The sequence below is a fragment of the Ammodytes marinus genome (assembly GCF_949987685.1).
Source record: "Ammodytes marinus genome assembly, chromosome: 14".
In the NCBI taxonomy this organism is placed as follows: Eukaryota; Metazoa; Chordata; class Actinopteri; order Uranoscopiformes; family Ammodytidae; genus Ammodytes; species Ammodytes marinus.
The window spans coordinates 29,076,613-29,097,378 of NC_137218.1; the positions used below are offsets into that span (position 1 = coordinate 29,076,613).

At 43.0% G+C, this 20,766-nt stretch overlaps 1 protein-coding gene across 1 annotated transcript in view; it reads left to right on the forward strand.

The window, feature by feature from the left end:
- The window catches only part of uvrag (UV radiation resistance associated gene), a 147,827-nt gene that overhangs the window by 6,017 nt on the left and 121,044 nt on the right, over positions 1-20,766 (forward strand). Inside the window, exons 4-7 of the mRNA XM_080040620.1 lie at positions 1,601-1,762; positions 3,686-3,760; positions 3,873-3,958; positions 13,218-13,323. Of these exons, the coding sequence (XP_079896746.1) occupies positions 1,601-1,762; positions 3,686-3,760; positions 3,873-3,958; positions 13,218-13,323 (429 nt within the window). The remainder of the gene's footprint in view (positions 1-1,600; positions 1,763-3,685; positions 3,761-3,872; positions 3,959-13,217; positions 13,324-20,766) is intronic.

Consider the following 20,766-nt stretch of genomic DNA (forward strand, 5'->3'; position numbering starts at 1 on the left):
CACTTCCTCCATTTGACTTGAACATCCTTGCTGACAGTTGTTCTCTAGTATTCTCCTGTCTCCTTCCCCCCACCGTGTGTCAAGGGAAACCTTTCCTGTGTCTCTTCCTGTTTTCATTCAAACTTCACTGCCCCTATGCTTCCACTCCTGACTGTAAGCCCCCTACACACCTCTCATCCTGTACACTGACTCTCCACACACACACACACACACACACACACACACACACACACACACACACACACACACACACACACACACACACACACACACACACACACACACACACACACACACACACACACACACACACACACACACACACCTCTCATCCTGTACACTGACTCTCCACACACACCTCTCACCCTGTACACTGACTCTCCACACACACACACACACACACACACACACACCTCTCACCCTGTACACTGACTCTCCACACACACACACACACACACACACACACACACACACACACACCTCACCCTGTACACTGACTCTCCACACACACACACACACACACACACACACACACACACCTCTCACCCTGTACACTGACTCTCCACACATACACACACACACACACACACACACACACACACACCTCTCATCCTGTACACTGACTCTCCACACACACCTCTCATCCTGTACACTGACTCTCCACACACACACACACACACACACACACACACACACACACACACACACACACACACACACACACACACACACACACACACACACGTACACTGACTCTCCACACACACCTCTCATCCTGTACACTGACTCCACACACACACACACACCTCTCATCCTGTACACTGACTCTCCACACACACACACACACACACACACACACACACACACACACACACACACACACACACACACACACACACACACACACACACACACACACACACACACACACACACACACACACACACACACACACACACACACACACACACCTCTCACCCTGTACACTGACTCTCCACACACCTCTCACTGTGTACACTTTTGACATTCCTCTCCTGCCTGTCCTTGAAGGTGACCCAGAACAGGAGCTTTTCCCTCTGATTGAGGGAAACATAATTGAATGATGTAAATGGCTCCAGCACTTTGTAGAATCAGTGCTCAGTGCTGCCAGTCTGGAAACTCAAGGACATTAAGGTCAATGTAGAACAGGATGATTGACTTACTTTACGGGGGATATTTTCTCTTATGCTTCAGGATTTAAAAAAATAAGAAATACACACATTTGTATGGACCTGAGTTGTCACTTCACAATAAGGGTACATTGATTAACTGTTAGTTAATGCATAACCAAGCATTAGTTAATAAAGCATAGTTTATGCCATTAACTAACCGTTAATAGCTTAGCATTAACACACGGTTAATTAATGTACCCTTATTGTAAAGTGTTACCGATTTTGTCTTACATAAACTGTAGCTTCATAGTTCTATGTTGGTTTGTTACTGAATGGAATAGATCTGTCATTGTGCTGATCAGCTGTTTTATCAGGTATGAATGTACTCTCTTAAGATACACTGATGATCCTCACCCAGTCACTACTCTCCACTTGTTTGTGTGTGTCAGAATCCAACATGGCGGAGCCTGGACTTTGGCATGCTGCCGGAGCTCCTGGACACCTCAGTGTCCTGCTTCGTGGTGAGGATCTGGGGAGGACAAGAGGAACAGTACCAGCTGCTCATAGAATGGAGGGTCAATCTGGATGGCCTCAGATACACAGGGCAGCAGGTCAGCAACCATGCATGTCAATATGACAATGCTGCACTTTCTTTTTATTATATATTTTATTGTAACAAGGGTTCCGGTGTGTTAGGAACCAGCAACAATATCTAATATATATATGAACTACAGGGCATGTGCAGTGTCTGATCAAATTGGAAGTAATTGTTTTTTACTAATCTGAAGATGTAAGTCCAAACACATGAGGTGAACATGTGTCAGTCCGGAACATGTGTTCTACAGTATGTGACTTTTCCTTGGGCTCAGTTTTCACAACAGTGTTTCAATTTGCAAAACAGAAAAAAAGCTTGTACTTACATTGGCCTCAAAATCCACACAACAGAAAAACATCTCTATCAAATGAGGTTATACATCACAGTTAAGGTCATCAAAGCATTAAGAATAAAATGCTCTTAATGAAATACTGCGGTCAAACAGTAACTCATGCTCATCAAAACACAATCTGCCTGGAGATTAAAACAAATAGCCACCAGAGAAAAACTAACGTTTGAAAACATTTCATTTTATTTATTGAATTAGCTGTTTAACTGTAATGTAATGCAGTCTGGTTTCTAAAGTAAAGCTTACATTTAACCAGGTCAAATGATGACAGTGACTGTTCTTCAATGCATTTATTCCTTTTCATCCGTATCAACTACATTTGTTTTGTTTATTTCAATCTCATGTAAATTTCATCATCAAAAATACATCAAGCTGTGCAAAATAACACTCCTGTCTGTAAACAGTCTCCACCTCTAACAGACACTCCTCTCCACACACACTGCTCACCAGAATAATGATGTTAAAGTGTTGCATTGATTGAGTGATCTGTACACTTAGTAATAAGCATTGGAACGTGTGCTAATATGAGGTGTCTGAACATGGGAGTTCTACGCTGTGTTTCATTAGTAGTTCCACTTCCCCTGGTTCACTTCCCCTCAGCCCTTGGTAATGGTATGACGTAACAGCATACGTCGCACGGAGGGAACTTGGAGCGCGGAGGGAGAGTGGGCGGGGGAGGAGCAGAGGATTTAAATGGAACCCTCTTGCCCTTGTAGTCGCAATGGACCGTGAGTTACATAGTAAGTTCTGAATGCAAATAATAGAAAATTATAACATTCTGCTAAAGTATATTGCATGAAGCCATTTCCAGCATGACAAACATTGAATTTCGACATGATTAAACAGATTATCAATATAGTGTCACTTACACTTGTACATTTTTTGGTCGGACATATTTCCTTAGTTTCAACCAAAAACATCTGTTTTAAATTGCCCTACTAACTGCCAGCCGTCGGCGTTATAGCGGCAATGTATTCACTGAATTGTTCCTATGGAAATAGGATAGGCTTATTGAGGTGTTTTGGAAAATATATAGCCTATATATATGTCCTGCAGGTGGCCACAATGTCCCTAAAGGCAAACAGTCTACCGGAAGATAAAACAAGAAGAAGAAGTAGAAGATCTGCAATGCACTGTGGGTGATATCCACCTCGGAGTGACCATCTATGTTCACTCGATCACTCAGCCCTCCGAGGGTCCATCTCACCAAGTTCACTTCAGTTTCCAGACAATTGGAACGACACTTATGATGGCGGGGATTCCCCAGAGGGCAAGTGAACGAGGGCAAGTGAACGAGGGCATGTTGAACGACAATTGAAACGCAGCGCTAGTCTCGGATTATTTGTCCTAGTTCAGCATTTGTTTTTGAAGAATTTAGGAGGTTGTGTTGGCTCTCTGCACGTACAACCTCTGATATGATGAAGCATTGTGAAATAAAGCAAAATAAGTTGAAGTTATTGGCATTCTTTCACAGTGAAAGCATTTTTCAAAGCTCTTAAACAGATAGCACACAGTCTATTGCACATCCAGATGCCCGCTGTCCTTTGTTCCCAGCAGTGAGCCTCTTGCTGCCTTGCCTTTTCTTCACAGATTCGCTCCAGGAATCCAAATGAGATCATATTTGGATTGAACGACGGATACTATGCAGCTGACTTTGATCAGAAGGTACAGCCTTTTGTCCTTTTTTCTGCATCATAATGGAATAGCCAGTCCTAATGTCATTAGCTTTATGTGGACACTGTTTGGCTTCTGACACACTGACATGTGGCTCTTTCAGGATCCGTCTGAGCGCAAGAAAAACAGTCTGCTTCAGGTGGACCAGAGTTCAGTCAGGAACTCCTACAGTGTTTTCTCTTTGCTCAGGTAAGACTCATGCCCGACAGCAGTATGACATCAAAAATATCATTCCATAAGGACTCGGCTCTCATCCTAATTATTGTGTCAACCTACAGTAACTGCAACTAGTCTTTTTTTCTCTCTTCAGCTACTATACTTACAGATAATGTTTTTCAGTCGATTTGACTTATTTTAACCCGCAACTAATCTTTCCTTCAAATAGATCTTATATCTACTTTTACACAGCATTGGTCAGGTGGTTAAGACTTCCCACTCCTAAAGGTGGTGCATACGTGTCTGGGGTATTTGTTTTCCAGCAGGTGGTGCCACAGGAAAGCCAACATTTTGACTGATGATCTCTCCTGCATTCCAACTTTATACACTGCTCTGTCCCAACAAAAAGTCACACACTCAAATATCTTGTTGGACCATCTTTAGCTTTGATTAAGACACATATTCGCCGTAACACATTTTGATAAGCTTTATTTGGCACATAAGGTTGCTTAGAACCTAGACCTGACCAACTGAAACAACCCCGGATCATACTGTACACTGCCACACAGGCTTGTACAGTAGGCACTAGGCATGATGGGAGCATCACTTCATCCACCTCTCTTCTTACCCTGATGCACAGGGTAACAGGGTCAATCTGGTCTCATCAGACCACACAACCTTTTTCTATTGCTCCACAGTCCAGTCTGTACGCTCCCTGGCAAATTGAAGCATTTTATCCTGATAAGCCTCACTGATGAGTGGTTTTCTTAAGGCTACACATCTGTATAGTCCATATCCCTTATGTTCTCTTTGCATTGTGTGTGTGGAAATGCTCTTACTTTCACTATTAAACATAGGAGTTCTACTGTCGATATTTTTAATTTTAACTCCACCAAATATTTGTTTTTATTTTAAGTGATCTCCCATCATGATTATTAAAGATTTTTTCCCGATCACATTTCTTCCTCAGAGATGACGGTTCACCACTATCTATCCAGGTTTTAATAATGCGTTGGACAGTTCTTAACATGATTTAGTAGTTTATCTTCTCCTGAGTTTTCTTTGTTTTATGCAGGCCAATAATTTCACCCCTCTGAAACAGAGTTACATCTTTTCCAAAACCACAGCACATGTCTCCTGACATGGTTGTTGAAATAAGAAGCTATACACTGCATCAGTTAGGGTTAAATAACTTGCTGCCAACTGAAACATATTAATCACTCTTACCTATTTGCTTAGTAAAATCCAGGTGGTGACTTTTTTTTGTCCGGGCAGTGTATACACTACAGTCATAAAGCATAGTGTAGTCTGCTCTGTAGATGATTAAAAGCAGACTTGGCCTTGTCTTTAGGGTTTATTTCTAATCCCAACGCTAGATTTGACTCAACGTACTGATGAAGTTGGCTGCAATATTCATTTAAACCACAGGAAGGAGACAGAGTGTTAAGTTGCTTGTTAGAATGGGAACCCTGGTACACTAATTAAGAGCTTGAAGAGATGAGGCCAGGCAGTTCTTGCATCAGCTGACAAACAAGCTTGTTTCACATTTCTGTTTTAAATGTGGTCAAATGTAAACAGTATTTTCAGCGTCATCAGGGCTTCCCCTTAGGGAAACCCATTGTTAACTTTAACTTGATCACATAATTACACCCACTTTTACCTAAATAAATGTACATTTGGAAAGTTCAACTTAGACACTTCCAAAATAAGACAAAGATCCTGTCATTACGAGGGCTTCCACTGACATTTTCCTACTAAAAGAGTTAAATAGGGGGACATAAAGGCGTCACAGGGCTCTGCTGTGTGAAGGAAAAGGAGTTTATGCCAGAGCCGGCTGAACTTTTGAACAGTGCTCATGGTTTATGTTTATATGAGAGGATAGCATTGCCTCCCCGGCTGCTTGCAGGAGAAAAAGCCCAGTTTGAATCATAACTTTCACGACCTCTGCTCTGGCTTCTTCCATTATTGAAGCTGTCTTCCACATCCTCTTGTTGTATCCACACCCACTGGGACTCTGGAGTTGAACACAGTTCCATTTATCTCCCTCTTCCCACACACTGGTCTGCCTGCAGCCCCTCACCCCTGTCACCCCACACTCTTTCCTTGGCCCAGCGCGCTCATATGCACATGCTTTATGATTCTGTACTGTAGAATGATTAATCAGATACTGTACACTCCAACAGGGATTACCCTCCCACCCCCCATGGTACATAACCATTCATACCACTCACTTTCAAAGTGCATTCACTTTCTGAAACATTCAGGTAGAGTGCTGCTCATGGAACTGGCTCTGGCGCAAACCTCTGCTCTAGTTATTGGCTGGCTTATGTGGTTGCATGCATTCTTAAATGATAAATAGCATTATTATAGTATACTGTATGCCGCTGGCACTGCACCATGCATTGACTTTTTCATCGTGCAGTGTGGTGAAAATAGTGTTATCCTTTAGTAGTATCATTTTTAATACAGAGACTATGGCGTAAACAGGGACCACAGGGGACACTCAGCTTGAGCCCAATGCAAGGTGTCTCACTCACTGCAGTGCTTTAATGGAAAAGGATGAGAGCGACTTTGCTAAGAATGCACCGGACTTGATTAATGGCGGTAATTTGTCATCAGATTCACAGTCTGCTCTTCAGCCAGGCTCCAGGTGAAAGCAAACCATTGCCTGTGTGAGTAGCACAGAGGATGTGGGCTAGCCAGCACAACACTCCTCAGATAGGGAGATGAAGAGGGAGCCGTACAGATCATCAATCAGCAGTCTTCCAGGCTCCTGTCTGGGTTAGAAAGAAAAGCCAAGAAAACAGTTACCAAGATGAACCAGCTGTTCAACACAGTTGGCTTTCGCTTTCCTGTTGTAGAAAGTATGAATACAGGTTGAGATGTTCCCCAAGCTCCACACTAATCTGCTCTGCCTTACCAGAGAGAGGCTTGATGTACGAGCAGCAAGAGAGTAAAGGCTGTTACATACTCCGCGAGAAGAAAGAACAAAGTTCTCGGTGACAGAGTTGCGAGAAGAAAATGACGTAATTTTCTTCTCACAGCTCTTGTTTAGTTGTTCTCGCAGCTTGTTCTCGACACATCACCCGGGCTGAACTTTCTTCTCGCAGCTTGTCCGAGAACTATTGTGTGATTGGTCAGTCTGAAGTCAATGAGGAAAGCGAAGTGAAATCAGCTGGCGCTACTGAGTCAAATTACCATGGTAACAATGCGCCGCGGTGAGGAGTTCGGCAGTTGAGTTCTCGTGAAGTATGTAATGCCAGACCAGAAAGAACTTCTCGCAGCTCTGTCACCGAGAACTTTGTTCTTTCTTCTTGCGGAGTATGTAACAGCCTTAAGGAAGACATGAGAGGACTACCGTCATCACATGACTGAGCTACACACTGGACTAGCTGGATATTAACAAGAAGGAGAGGCAGGCAGAGTGATGGGGTGATTTACTGTTCCAGTTTATTATGGTTAGAAGCAACCTCTTATGGCCTAATGTGTTCTGGAACGTCACAATGAAGTGGTGTGTGTAAGAGGAAGCACTCGAGCAGCTCTTCAGTTCTAAAAGCAAAGACTCATGCACAATGTTACTGTTAGATGTTTAAAGATCTCCTATTATACTACTTTTCTGGTCTTCATTTCTTGTTAAAAACTGCTATAGAGCAACCTGACACGAATCACATCACAAAAAAACATGTACATTTTTGGGACACTCTTCCTCACACCCTAGCGAGCACAGCAGTGTTCTCCACACTTGGCTCTGTGCTTCTCCGCCCCCCCCCCCCCCCCCCCCCCCTCCTGCAAACCCCACTCCGTTGTGATTGGTTACCTTCCTTCCGGAACAATTTCAGTAGCTCGAGCGGGAGATTTCAGAGAAGAAGGTGGGGGCATGGCCGGAGCTTGCCTGAGCAGCATTACCATACATGGAAACATCCGCTTGTGTGACGAAAAGAATGTCCGGAAATTCTGAACGTGATTTCTCGACCGGCTGCCCTAGTGTTTTGTGCTCTGCACAGCCACCCCAGACGGTCAGCAGGGAATACGTCGAAATGCATGTACGTCATTATTTGATAAGCTAGTATGGTTAAACATGACTATAAATCATTATAACAACGTTTATAGGTCATAAAAGTCAAAAAGTATCATAGGTCCTCTTTAATGACAACAGAAGCAACATTGTGACTGCTGAAGCCTAAGCTCTGTTGTAGCAGACAGTGGCCCATGTGACGCGGTGTGTTGGGGCAAAACTTTCCCTCTCCAGTCATGTGACTTTGCAGATTAAACTTCAAACTCCCAGAGCCCAATGGGGAAACTTTTTTCTTTCACCCTCCATGATCAGAGCCATATGTGGCCTGTGTTTCCTGTGCTTTGGTAACTTCTTATGTGTAGTATTTCTGCGTATACAGTTATGTGTCAACAGAAGCAGTGCACACAGTGATGGTGAGGCCCTGGTGGGGGGTCTCGGTGGAGGTGATAATGCTTTCCTTCAGGCAGCCCCTCTGCTCTTCTTTTCTGCTGTTTCTAGCACAGGATGTTGTTGTATTCCTGCATTAACTAGACAGTTGAATCCTAGTCTATGGCTGACTTTGAACCAGCAGGATCCACAGTACAGAAGCAAACCCAATGCCATTGCTTTAAATCAGGCCACGGTGGAGACATCTGGATGCTCTTATATTCATTTGACACCTCAAGAGTGGACTTGAAAAAGAATCAAAGCAACCCCCACATACTCTATAAATAAAATGTTTGAATTAAGGCAGTTGGCCCTGAATCTTATTTGCCCTGCTGTCCTCCCTCCAGGTTTGTTTTGCCTTCTTTTTATCTTAACCTTTTCCCTTCTGAGATTACATTTTCTCCAGGCTAAGAGATAGTATTTTTTCTTTCAGTTTGTGGGCCTTTCATTCTCACTACCTGCAATAGCAATGCTCTCCCATTCTCTCTCACTGCCTCCAGTGTTCCAGCTTCTGTTGTGCTTCGCCTTGCAGTGCTGTCTGTTATCTCAGCTTCTTCATTTAGGATTCATTCCTCCCACCCCTAGATGTATACCCCCAACATGGAACCACTAAGCCTTAACCTTATGTGACTTGTGTTAGGCTTGGATCTAATAGAAATTAATGTGAGGTGTTTGTACATAAAACACTACTGAGGAGAAAACCTTTTCTTCCTTGTTTGTTATTTGATTGACTAAATCAGGCAGCTCCAGAAGCCATGAATAACACTTTTAAGATTTCGGGTGTAAGATAAGGGCTAGGAGCTTACACTCATGACCGGGGATCCAAACTTCTTTAATTACCTCCAGAGTGCGTGACTCCCTTTTGACTCTTTTGAGTCCAAAAATATCTTTTCTCAAGATCTCTTTGGCTTTTCTGCTTCTTTGTTTTGATTGTCATCTAAACACTGCTTATAGCTACTCAGCAGATCCCTACAATAAATAGCCGCCTGGAGGAGCATCTGCAGGCCTCGCTAAAGAAACCATTCTTATCTTCTATTCCATTAAGATGGAGACAATGGAGAAGTGAGGTGAATAGCAAGTGCCTCAATGTGTTGACATTCTTTGGCAATGAGATACGGACAATATTTGAAGTGTTGTTGTGATTTTCCTAGTGTTGTGCTGTATGTTTTGTCCTTTGCAGAGGTGGGATATTGGGGGCATTATCCTCAGCTTGTTGTCACAAAGTCTTAGAGATTGTGCTGAATAGCTTTTATTGGCTGCCCTGTTCACCCTTGGTGATTGAAAAATGGTGGCTGGAAATGTATTCAGTACAGTCATTAGTCCCCGGGCTTGTTTCCTGTGACCCGGGTTTGTTTGACAAGTGCATCACACTTGCATGTGATGAACAGCTGGAAGACTGGCCAGGCCATATGGAGTTCAATACATTTAGAATAGTGCTTTGTTGAGGGGGAAGCAGCCATTGTATTTATCTGCTTCATTTGAACCATTCAATTAAATGCATACTCAGCCATGTTACAAAACATATTTGTTGATATTTGAACTGAGCTGTTGACAACACGGTCTCAACCCCAGCGCATCAGAAACCGACACTTGTTCAGGGTCCTTTGGTGTTAGTTACTGACAATAAAAGTCTCCTTGAGCGTTTTTATCATATGCAGAGGGCGTTCAACTAACTCCAAACTAATCGCATCCGCGACAATATTTATTTGACGCTCAGAGCGAGTGCTCCAGCCGCCCAATGGCTTCAGTATTTACCCAACGCTAAAAGCGCTGCCGACCCCATCCTCACAGCGTCTTTAACTGCCACAGTCGGGTTCATAATGAGGAGATTGATTTGGAACACTCGCTCTAAAGGCAGTTGCACAATGGGCATTTTGGAATGTGAATTTTAACACGTCTCACTATCGTAAGCGACGTCCTAGAAAAATCGAACTCAGTTCAAAAAATAAAAGCAGCATATTCGCGAAGCAAAATTACGGCGCCGATGAGGAAGCTTGTATTGACTCTGTATATGTTTGGTAATTATTAATAACGCGCAAATTAATTGCACGAATAAAACGCGCCCGGTGTGCAAAGGCCTTTAGCGTCAAGACTTTGCCACTATGTGGCTTTCACAAGTTACTGTATTTGAACTGACATTATCGTATAAGTCCCTGTTCAGGAAACGGTGCTATATGAGACCTTTTAAAGGTTCAGTAAGCGGAATGGTCAGTTTAGCTAACTTCTTGTCACTGACTGCAGTTAGCAGTCCCTACACGTCACCACATTAATGCACTGCGGTCTTCAAGCAGCAAGTTATCTAGCATCATTTCAGATAAGTCAGTGTGATAAAACATGATAAAAACCATCAAAACAGACATTGGGAAGGATGTTTACCTGCGCTGCCATTGTAGGCACATAAACTTTCACCGATCTGTCGCTCTGCGAGTGCACCGGCAGTGAGATGGGTGCCGGTTTGTAGCGTTCTCTCTTCTGATTGGATATCAGAAAAGGGTTCATAGAAAAGTTTATTTTGCTGATTACACACAGAGCGGGTGACTGAGAGATCGGCTTTATGAAACGCGCACACTATGTAAGTGATCACTGTATGAATAAAGAGCGATTGAACACTTATATTAACATAAATAAATCGCTTACTTCACCTTTAAGTGCCCTACTAGATATTTTCATCTTTCATCATTCTCTCAGAAGAACAACAGTGTATATCCTGAGATCTTCTTCAGATCCCAGGTCTTTCTCTGTGAGCCAGATGACACATCTGCATTTGCTGATTTCCTCTCAGCCCTGATTGCAAAGCTGCAGGATGCTGGATCGCAATGCAGCATGTAAACTATGGCAAATATTTATTTCAAGATAATCAGTAAAGGTAAATGAACAGAAAACAGGAGACGTTGGTGAGAGAGGCTGCCAGGTCTTTTGCACTCAAATGGCACTGAAAGACATTTGCTTTAATGTAAATCTTAACATTTACCATTTTGACTTTGTATTTCTATCAGCCCCCTATTAAGCTTTTTCTCCAAGATGCTTTCCGTTTATCAAACAATCTGGAAGTTTCAAAAGCACAAGTTTCATCTGACACCCCTGCAGGACCCAGGGCCACAGTCAAAGGAGAACATGTTATTGTTTTTCTGATGTTAATCGGCATCAAGGGTTGAGTGCACAGGCTCAGTCATAACTTCCTGCAAATCCCCTGTGGCAGAGTTTTAGGTTACCATTCATACCTTGGAAAAGGAAAGTTATCATGGCTGGTGAGAAGGCGTTCTCTGGAAAGCTGCCCAGCCCCAATAAGGGTGCCTGCCCCCTGCTGGTCCACAAGATGGGCAGGCATCAGGCCAAGACCCAGGGAGTGATAAGAGGGCAGGCATGCATGGAAAGGAGAGGGGAGATAACTCTTCTCAGGTGGGGGACAAGGCCATATCAGATTCTACCTTCGCAATCACCCAAACAGATGAAGCTGTCAAAACAGATTTGCCCTGATGTTCCAGAGGACTATCTCCAATTCTAATCGATCGTCACCTCAGATGGATTAAAAAACGTGGTTAGAAAAATACAACATGATTTTCCCGTAATACTCCTCCTCAAACCTCTATTTACGTTGTCATAGAAACATTTTCTTCCCCTTGTTTGGTAGCAAGAAAAACCGCAATAATATCCAGAGGTGCCTGTGTGGGTTTCATAACAAAGAAGCCCCAGAGGATTTGTAAAACGACCCCACCAAGCTGGAGGCCACTTAAAAAGAGCCTCTTACACTAAACCCACTCAAGAGGCAATTTTTGAAAGCAAGTGCATACCTAAGGAAACCCCACTCACATCACCTTTATGACCCAAACCACGGGGTAAAACCCTTTTTAGGAGACCAATAAACATGCTAACAGGGAGAGCTAATTACGCCAGGCATTCTGTATCCATCCAGACAGAAGGGTAACCATTACTGTGCAATCCAACTATTACTTCATATCAATTGCATTAAGACATACTAGCAATACGTGAATGATCTAACAGCAGCCTGACAATATGAATGCTAATTGCTAGTTCCCTCTGTTGTCTGTCTGTAACTCATTCCCACCATGTTGTCGTTGTCTGTAGATGGGTTGTTTGAGCCCCTTGGGTTGTGTTGAAGGGGATTTAGTCTCTCTTTCTAAGGGCTCTGGACTTGAAAACACACTTGGAAGTGTGAATTGCCTCTCTGATTGATGGTCCACATACTGGGCTGGTTTGTCATCTGTGTTCTGCTGTTGCCTTATTCTATGATGTGACATTGGATTTGGAATAAGGCCTCCATCTTTTGTGGTTTCAATGAATCCGTTGGCTTTGCCTCCTGGGACTGATAGGTCTAGGTCTGGCGCGCAACTTTTGATCTTATAATGTGGTGAGATTATTAGAAAATAATAGTGATTCAACTTTTGCTATCATAGTTGTGGTTTGAGGTGTTTTAAGAACTTGATCGGGCTCTTCAGACGAACTTTAGACTTTCATTATTAGGAATTTTCTCAATAGTAGTTATTGTCCTATTTGCTCAATGTCAAAACCGACTTTTAGCTTTTACGGCATTGTTCTGGCCCGACTGAACAATGAAGATAAACCCCAGTAAATCAGTAAAATAAACAAGGGAGGGACAAACACACTGCACACTGACTGGTCCACATGGAGACAATCATAATTCTTGGAATGCTCTTCCAACAGTCACTGTAAACATCCAAGCTGAATGAAATGAATTGCTGGCGTAGTCATAACACTGTAGCCAGGCAATTTGGTGGCCTCTTGGACCAGTCTCAGTTTAAACAGCAGGTTGTTCTTGTGGTGAGAGGGCCAATGATGTGGATGCTGACTGTGTTCCCTCTCCTCCTGCAGGCTCCACACAGCCCAGAGAGCCATCAAGCAGACCCAGGTGACCGTGCAGAAGATTGGGAAAGAGATTGAGGAGAAACTAAGGACGACAGCGGCCTGCACAGAGAGGGTGAGCACCGTCACCCATTAGCAGCACCTTTTAAATCAGAGCTGTGTATTGGCAAGGACTTCAGTATACAATACGCATCACGATACATGGCTCACAATATCAGGATACATTGCGATACAATGCATATTGCGATATATGTGTAACTGCTTGGTGGTCTTCATACATTCCCTGACAAAAGTCTTGTCGCTTTTCCATTTTGTAGAAACAACAGCTTATAACCTGACTTTCATTGGTTTTAGAAATGGCTCATATGAAAGCTAAAACCCTCCCAAATTATGTTTAATAAACTAAAATAAATTTGCTTCACTGAAGAAATATTGATCATTTAATGAACACAGAAAGGTCAGATGTTGGCAGGACAAAAGTCTTGTCGCCTACAGAGAGTAATGTGAAAATTTAACAAATAATTTACTTCAAATACAAAAATATGTTGCATAACATCAGTGAATTAAGTAGTGGTGCTGTGAGATCCATATTTAATATCTCGTATGACTTTCATGAGCTTGAAGGACTGCATCCATGCGGTTCGACAATGATTCATACAATTTATTGATGAAGTCATCAGGAATAGCAAAGAAAGCAGTCTTGCATGCCTCCCAGAGTTCATCAAGATTCTTTGGTTTGGTCTTCCATGCTTCCTCTTTCATTCTACCCCAGACATGCTCAATGATGTTCATGTCTGGTGACTGGGCTGGCCAGTCCTGGAGCACCTTGATCTTCTTCGCCTTGAGGAACTTTGATGTAGATATGGAAGTATGCGATGGAGCAACCATGTGATGTAATTCAACCGAAGATTCATCTGAGAAATCCACCTTCCTGGTCGAATCAGTGCCCAGAAACCAGCACTAAACAAAAGGCAATTAAAAAAATGTGTGCCATTTTCTAAGGCCCACAGCCTGCTAAAAGGATGGACGCTGGAAAAGTGGCAGAAGGTGGATTTCTCAGATGAATCTTCGGTTGAATTACCATCACAGCCGTCGCAAATATTGCAGGAGACCTACTGGAGCCTGCATGGATCCGAGATTCACCCAGAAAACAGTTAAGTTTGGTGGCGGAAAAATCTTGGTCTGGGGTTACATCCAGTATGGGGGTGTGCGAGAGATTTGCAGGGTGGAAGGCAATATCAATAGCCGGAAATATCAAGAAGAATTGGCTACCTCTTACATTCCCAACCATAAAAGGGGTAAAATGTTGCAGCTCCATCGCATACTTCCATATCTACATCAAAGTTCCTCAAGGCGAAGAAGACCAAGGTGCTCCAGGACTGGCCAGCCCAGTCACCAGACGTGAACATCATTGAGCATGTCTGGGGTAGAATGAAAGAGAAAGCATGGAAGACCAAACCAAAGAATCTTGATGAACTCTGGGAGGCATGTAAGACTGCTTTCTTTGCTATTCCTGATGACTTCATCAATAAATTGTATGAATCATGGTCAAACCGCATTGATGCAGTCCTTCAAGCTCATGGAAGTCATACGAGATATTAAATATGGATCTCACAGCACCACTACTTAATTCACTGATGTTATGCAAAATATTTTGTGTTTGGAGTCATTTATTTGTTAAATTTTCACATTACTCTCTGTAGGCGACAACTTTTGTCCTGCCAACATCTGACCTTTCTGTGTTCATTAAATGATCAATATTTCTTCAGTGAAGCAAATTTATTTTAGTTTATTAAACATAATTTGGGAGGGTTTTAGCTTTCATATGAGCCATTTCTAAAACCAATGAAAGTCAGGTTATAAGCTGTTGTTTCTACAAAATGGAAAAGCGACAAGACTTTTGTCCAGGACTGTACATTAACACACATCATAGTGATAATGAAGCGCAACATTTCATTTAAATTTTCTCTTCAATATTGATACTGGAGCAGACGATACGATACAGATAGCACGAAAATGAATATCATGGTATATTGCCGTATCGATATTTTAGCACAGCCCTACTTTAAATACACAGCAGCACAGCTTATTCTCTTAGTATCAGTAGTAGTCTGTGTTGTTATTGTACACACCTGTAAAAAGGAGCTGAATTGCATGTTGAACATTTGTAAAGATGAGGGAGCAATTTGAGATGGTATATTTTTCAAATACAGTTAGTTAACTCCAGAGAGCAGTAATTGCTGAGATCAGCGATAAGAGGCCCATTGGTTTCTACAGTAATAACATCAGAAGACTGTATTGTGCTTTGATGCTTAACAGGATTGAATAGCTTGTATCACCCTAATCTCCAGATGTAATTGTAACGCAAAGTAATATAAGCAGTAATGACACCCTTTGGGCAGCTATTGTGCCTTTTCTGTTTAGATAGCTCAACTGAGAAGTGGAAGAAAAAAGCAACATCCCGCCGGACCAAATGATAATACTTTGACCAAAATCCACTGTTTATGTTTCTACCTCCTGTCATATCCTCCACTAAGATCCACAGCAAAAGCAAGAAAGCATATTTAGCATTTTTTGGAATTGCCCGCCACACAGCTGTGAAAACTGAACACTGATCCCAGGTCTGACGTTGTGTTATTGGAAACATTCACTTCAAAAGCATTGCGTCTCCTCTGCTGTTACCAAAGCTTAAGCAGTGACACTGGTGTGTTTATCCTCCAGGTAGACTTGCCTTTAGAATAAAAATAAGCATTATGTCACGTCCCAAGATTGCATACCTAGACCTGTTGAATACTTAGACCTGCTGAAATTGTTTTTTGGAGAGATGGGATATTTTTGTGTCCACCCAGTGTGTGTTTGTGTACGTGTTGTTGTGCCTACAGAAGTGCTAAAAAGTACAATAGTAACCTATGGGAGAAAGTGGGGCCTACATCCCCCTTTTCAAGCCTTGATTTGAGTTTTTGAGGAACCAAAAACCCCAGTACAAAGGGTCTTAAAACAAAAGAAACCAAGCCTAGTTTTATGACTTCTGATAAGGATTGTCACCCCCATGTGACCATGCTATGATAAAACCAGCAGACACCCCAAAATCACAGCCTTTTCGCAGTGGATTCATCCACAAAGCGGGTGTTTGCAAACTTAAAACTGAGCTCACAGACTGCTGGCCTGCAGTCTTTATCTTCCCGGATCTGAAGGAAGTTTCACCAAAGAAACTTCATCCTACCTCAGCCGCGCCTTCCTCCCTGCCAGCCGGAGAAGTAGCCGAGCGTTCCTGCAACAAACAGTAAACTGCCTTCCTTCATCACCGCCTCTGCAAAAGACGCACGCGCCACCACCAGAGCAAGCCAGCTGACCGCGACGGGCCCCATCTTTCCCCAAGAAGCAAGATCGCTCCCCCGGCATAAAAATCAGGACCCTCCTCTAACCTGCCGTGAGGAGCACACGATCGCATCCTATCCTACCCATCGCTTCTCATCACTGTCGGAGACGGTTCACAGTAGGCATTTGTCTGGGCTATAAAGTAGGCTGGGGTGGTAGGATGGCCTAGAGGAAAAGGTGGCCGACCAGTAACCATGAGGTCGCTGGTTCGATCCCCGGCACCGGACAGGAGGGTGTTAGTTGTAAAACTAGCAGAGGCTGGTATTGCGTCTACGGTGCCCACCATCTCTACCATTGTGTCCTTGAGCAAGACACTTAACCCCAAAACTGCTCCAGGGGCGCTGTACTGCGGCTGACCCTGCGCTCTGACCCCCTCCGAAGTGTGGTAACTTGAGAGGGGATATGCGAAAAGACGAATTTCAATGTGCCTCGTGTACAACTGACAAATAAAGATAACTTAACTTAACTTAACTATAGATATCTATTTTAGGTATACATTAACTTAAGGTTAAGGTACCGACTGACAAGTCGTTTTTCCCTGTTTTAAATGTGATTCTGATGGCATAAATTTAATATTTTGCGAAACTGCTCACTGTGTTTTTCCTCCCGCTTTCCGGGAGGATTGTTGTGATTGTCGCTAAGTGCCAGAACAGCTGTTCCCCTCTGATAACTCCAAAGCAGCATCAGTTTTGTGAGACCAGACCAGATTGAATGACTGTAGGCTATAAATCAAGGTGAACAACGAACTGTACTAAATGTGGCGAGCTTTGACTTGATCTCTTTTTTCTTTTCTCTCTCTTTATTCAAACTCTGTACAGCCGCACACCAACACATATCCTTACATTCGCGTCACGATTGTTAAAGCAGCTCCGAGTAACATTTAAATATCTTTTAAACAGCCTCATGTTTCCTCTGATAATAAATGACCTTTAACAGCAAACGACACCATCAGTGCAAAGAAAGACGTTTTTATATAGTTTTTATTACTGCATTTGGTCTGGTCGCACAACCAGTCTGATTTTCGGTTGGCGCATGCATGCTCTATGGTCACATATTCGTATTGGTCGCAGATTTCAGTGTAGCGCTGCAATGTGATTTGAGAAGCCTATCCCTCCAGGTGAGGGAAGGGGAGTGGGAGCCTTGTTTGAGACAGTTATTTGTCGTCATAATGACTGATAACGGGGCTGAACCATCAAAGGAAAAAAAAAGAAAATGCAATGAAGAAAAGCTAGAAGGGAGAGTGATAGACGGGCGGGAGGGCGTTGCCAAGCAACGTATACACAATTTCACGGGAGCGAACTAGTCTGCAGTGTTTTCTCCTAAATGAATGAGCGGTACTAAAACAACGTTTACTTTGCTTCACCATCATCAGATGACCATTATTCATCTGAAATAGTCATTATTTACAACAACATAAACACATTACCTCATCGTGATCCATAGCCTACTAACTGCCGTCTCTCGTTCATTCGCTTTCTGTGAGGACACGTAATCTTTCAGCTCCGTGCGAGTTGTTAGTGAACCTGCATCAACTCATTGCAATCAGGTGTGTGTGGCACTGACTGGCATTAGTTGATGCAGAGTCTAACCACTCTCACGGAGCCGAAAAGAGTCCGTGTCCTCACACTTTCAACACACGGACATGCACTATTGCTTCCTGATCATTTGAATCTTGCACGCCCGGCACGAGCTAGAAAACAGCTTCACGACAGCTGGTGTCGTAAAAATACTACCGCTTTTGTCCAAAGGGGCCGCCAACGGACAAATTTACTCGTAGTGGCTTTAAGCATATGAGCGTTGCTTTCTGCTTTCCAAATTTAAATTGAGTGGGTCGCGAGCGCCGACCCCCTTCACGTGACTTTAACGTCACACGTCACAGTTAGGACGTCTCCCGCCACGTGAACGCGTCGCCATCAGCGACCCCTTTCACGTGACGCAAACGTCACGAGCTGTCCGCCATTTTTCGCTTTGGCCGGTGTCCACCCCCCCTTTCTTTTTGACACACACACACACACACACACACACACACACACACACACACACACACACACACACACACACACACACACACACACACACACACACACACACACACGTACTATAGCCTGTGGGTTTGATTCTAAACGGTTCTTATTATTGCTTGTGCTATGTCTGCTTTCTTAAATTAGATTAGTTCATGGTTATTGACTTATGTGTATCGATTTTAAGAAGCAGTGTCTGTGATATTTGTGTCTTGTATTTCGCTAATTGCTGGTAAATAAGGTCTATGCTCGAATATTCACTCCTTCATTATCTTAAATGTACATTGTAACCAACTTTGACATTTTAAAAGGTAAATCCCTTTAACATTGAGACTGTTTTTCTGATTTGATTCAAAGGGTGGTGCTCTGTAGGTATTAATAAGTAATTTGATTAGCTTGACTAATTTAATTGATCATTAATTAACAGTTTTTCTTAATATTATAATTTCCTTGAAATTAATAATATTCTTGACTTTGACCAAATCTACCCCTTATGAATTCCCAACAGTGTTTTTACACAGATACAAACAGTAAGAGTGTCTCTTCAGAGCTGCTACAGCTCTTACTTTCCATTGTGCTCTCAGTTGGCTTATGCTATTGCTCTTCATTGGTTCCTTTCCCCCAGACCGTCACTCTACCTATTAAAGTCACTCTATTATAGCCTTCTCAAGCCTTCGCTGAAAAAACATCAAAGCTCCTTTCTTTGTGCTACAAAGGATCTCTTTCAAAAATAGGACTCTGAAATATCCCCTTCAGTGGAACATTCTTGAAAACCCTTTTCAGAGCACACATCAGCTAATAAATCACATAATCCTGGTCTTCTACCTTTCTGTAAAAGCCCCGGCATGTTGTGTGAGTAAAGCATTGTGTGGCTCTTCTAAGGGTTTCCCTCTTCTCTGTACTATCCTTCTGTTTGAGTCATAGTGAGCATGGATCAAAGGGGGGACAGCGTGGAGGCCACCAACCCCAGCACATGGCCCCTTCACCCTCTCTCACCCACACACTTGTCATTAATCTGCTGGTTCTAACACGCCCGCTGCTTATTTACTCAGCTGACCCAGGGCTCTTTGATGTGCAGTAGGAGTCAGGCGGCCCTGCTGGTGGGTTACAGTCTCACACACACACTGACATGGCTGTGACCCACTTGTCATCTCTGCCGCCCAGTGAAAGTGTAGGAGGCCCCACGGTTCGTGCCAAAGCCAGTGGTGGTTAACATGCAAGCATCAGAGTGGGTGCCACACATCGGAGAGATGGAGGCTCTATCAGTCTCCTCTCTGTAGCTGATAGCCCTCAGAAGTCTTCAAGAAGAAGCATATCTGTGTTTCCTCTGATCCAGGCCTGGATCATTATCTGAGTGTATGTGTGAGATGCCACAGTCCCCCCCTAGCAAACTACAGGATGAATAACAAGTCGGAATCTCTTGTTGTTCCTCTGCCAAGCTCACTTCCTCCCAACTCTTCTTTATCTCTTTTCTCTTTACATACTATACATTTCTCAGTCAACTTATAATACATACATTTCTCAGTCATCGTCATCACAGTCTCCTTTTCCATTTCTCTTTGCCTTATCGTTGCCCTATTTTTTCATCCCAATTTATCATTTTATATTGTATGTTTCTGTGAACCTCAAGTCTCTCCCATTCATCTACTGTATTCCACGTCCACATCCATCTGTCCATGTAGCCCTGGGGCCTATTTCAGGTAGATGGTTTTACATACTCTGAGTTTAATCCTGTGCTATCAGTTGGTCAACTCAGAGCGCAGGGTTGATGAGCAACTCTGGGTTTTGGGTTTCAGAACAGTGGATCAGCGTTGGGTAAATCAACTCTGAGCGTGTTCACTCTGGGTTGATCACGTGCGTAAAAGCCATCGTCAATGGATCGCTGATAACATGATTCACCATGGAAACAGGAGAAACAAATGATTGATCCTCCCACTTCTCCACTTCTCAAAAAAGAAAAGAAAAAAAAACTTCTCCGCTCCTCCCACTAGAGTTAGAAATATTAACGAATGAGCTCATGGTATGGAGAAGAATTAACGGTGATATTGTCTCATAACTCTGATCTAATCACCTCGGCAATTCAGAAAAAAACGGAGCAAACATTTTGTCAAGAGAATAATTTCGCTTCTGTATGAGAAGCAATAGTCTATTTAAAAAAG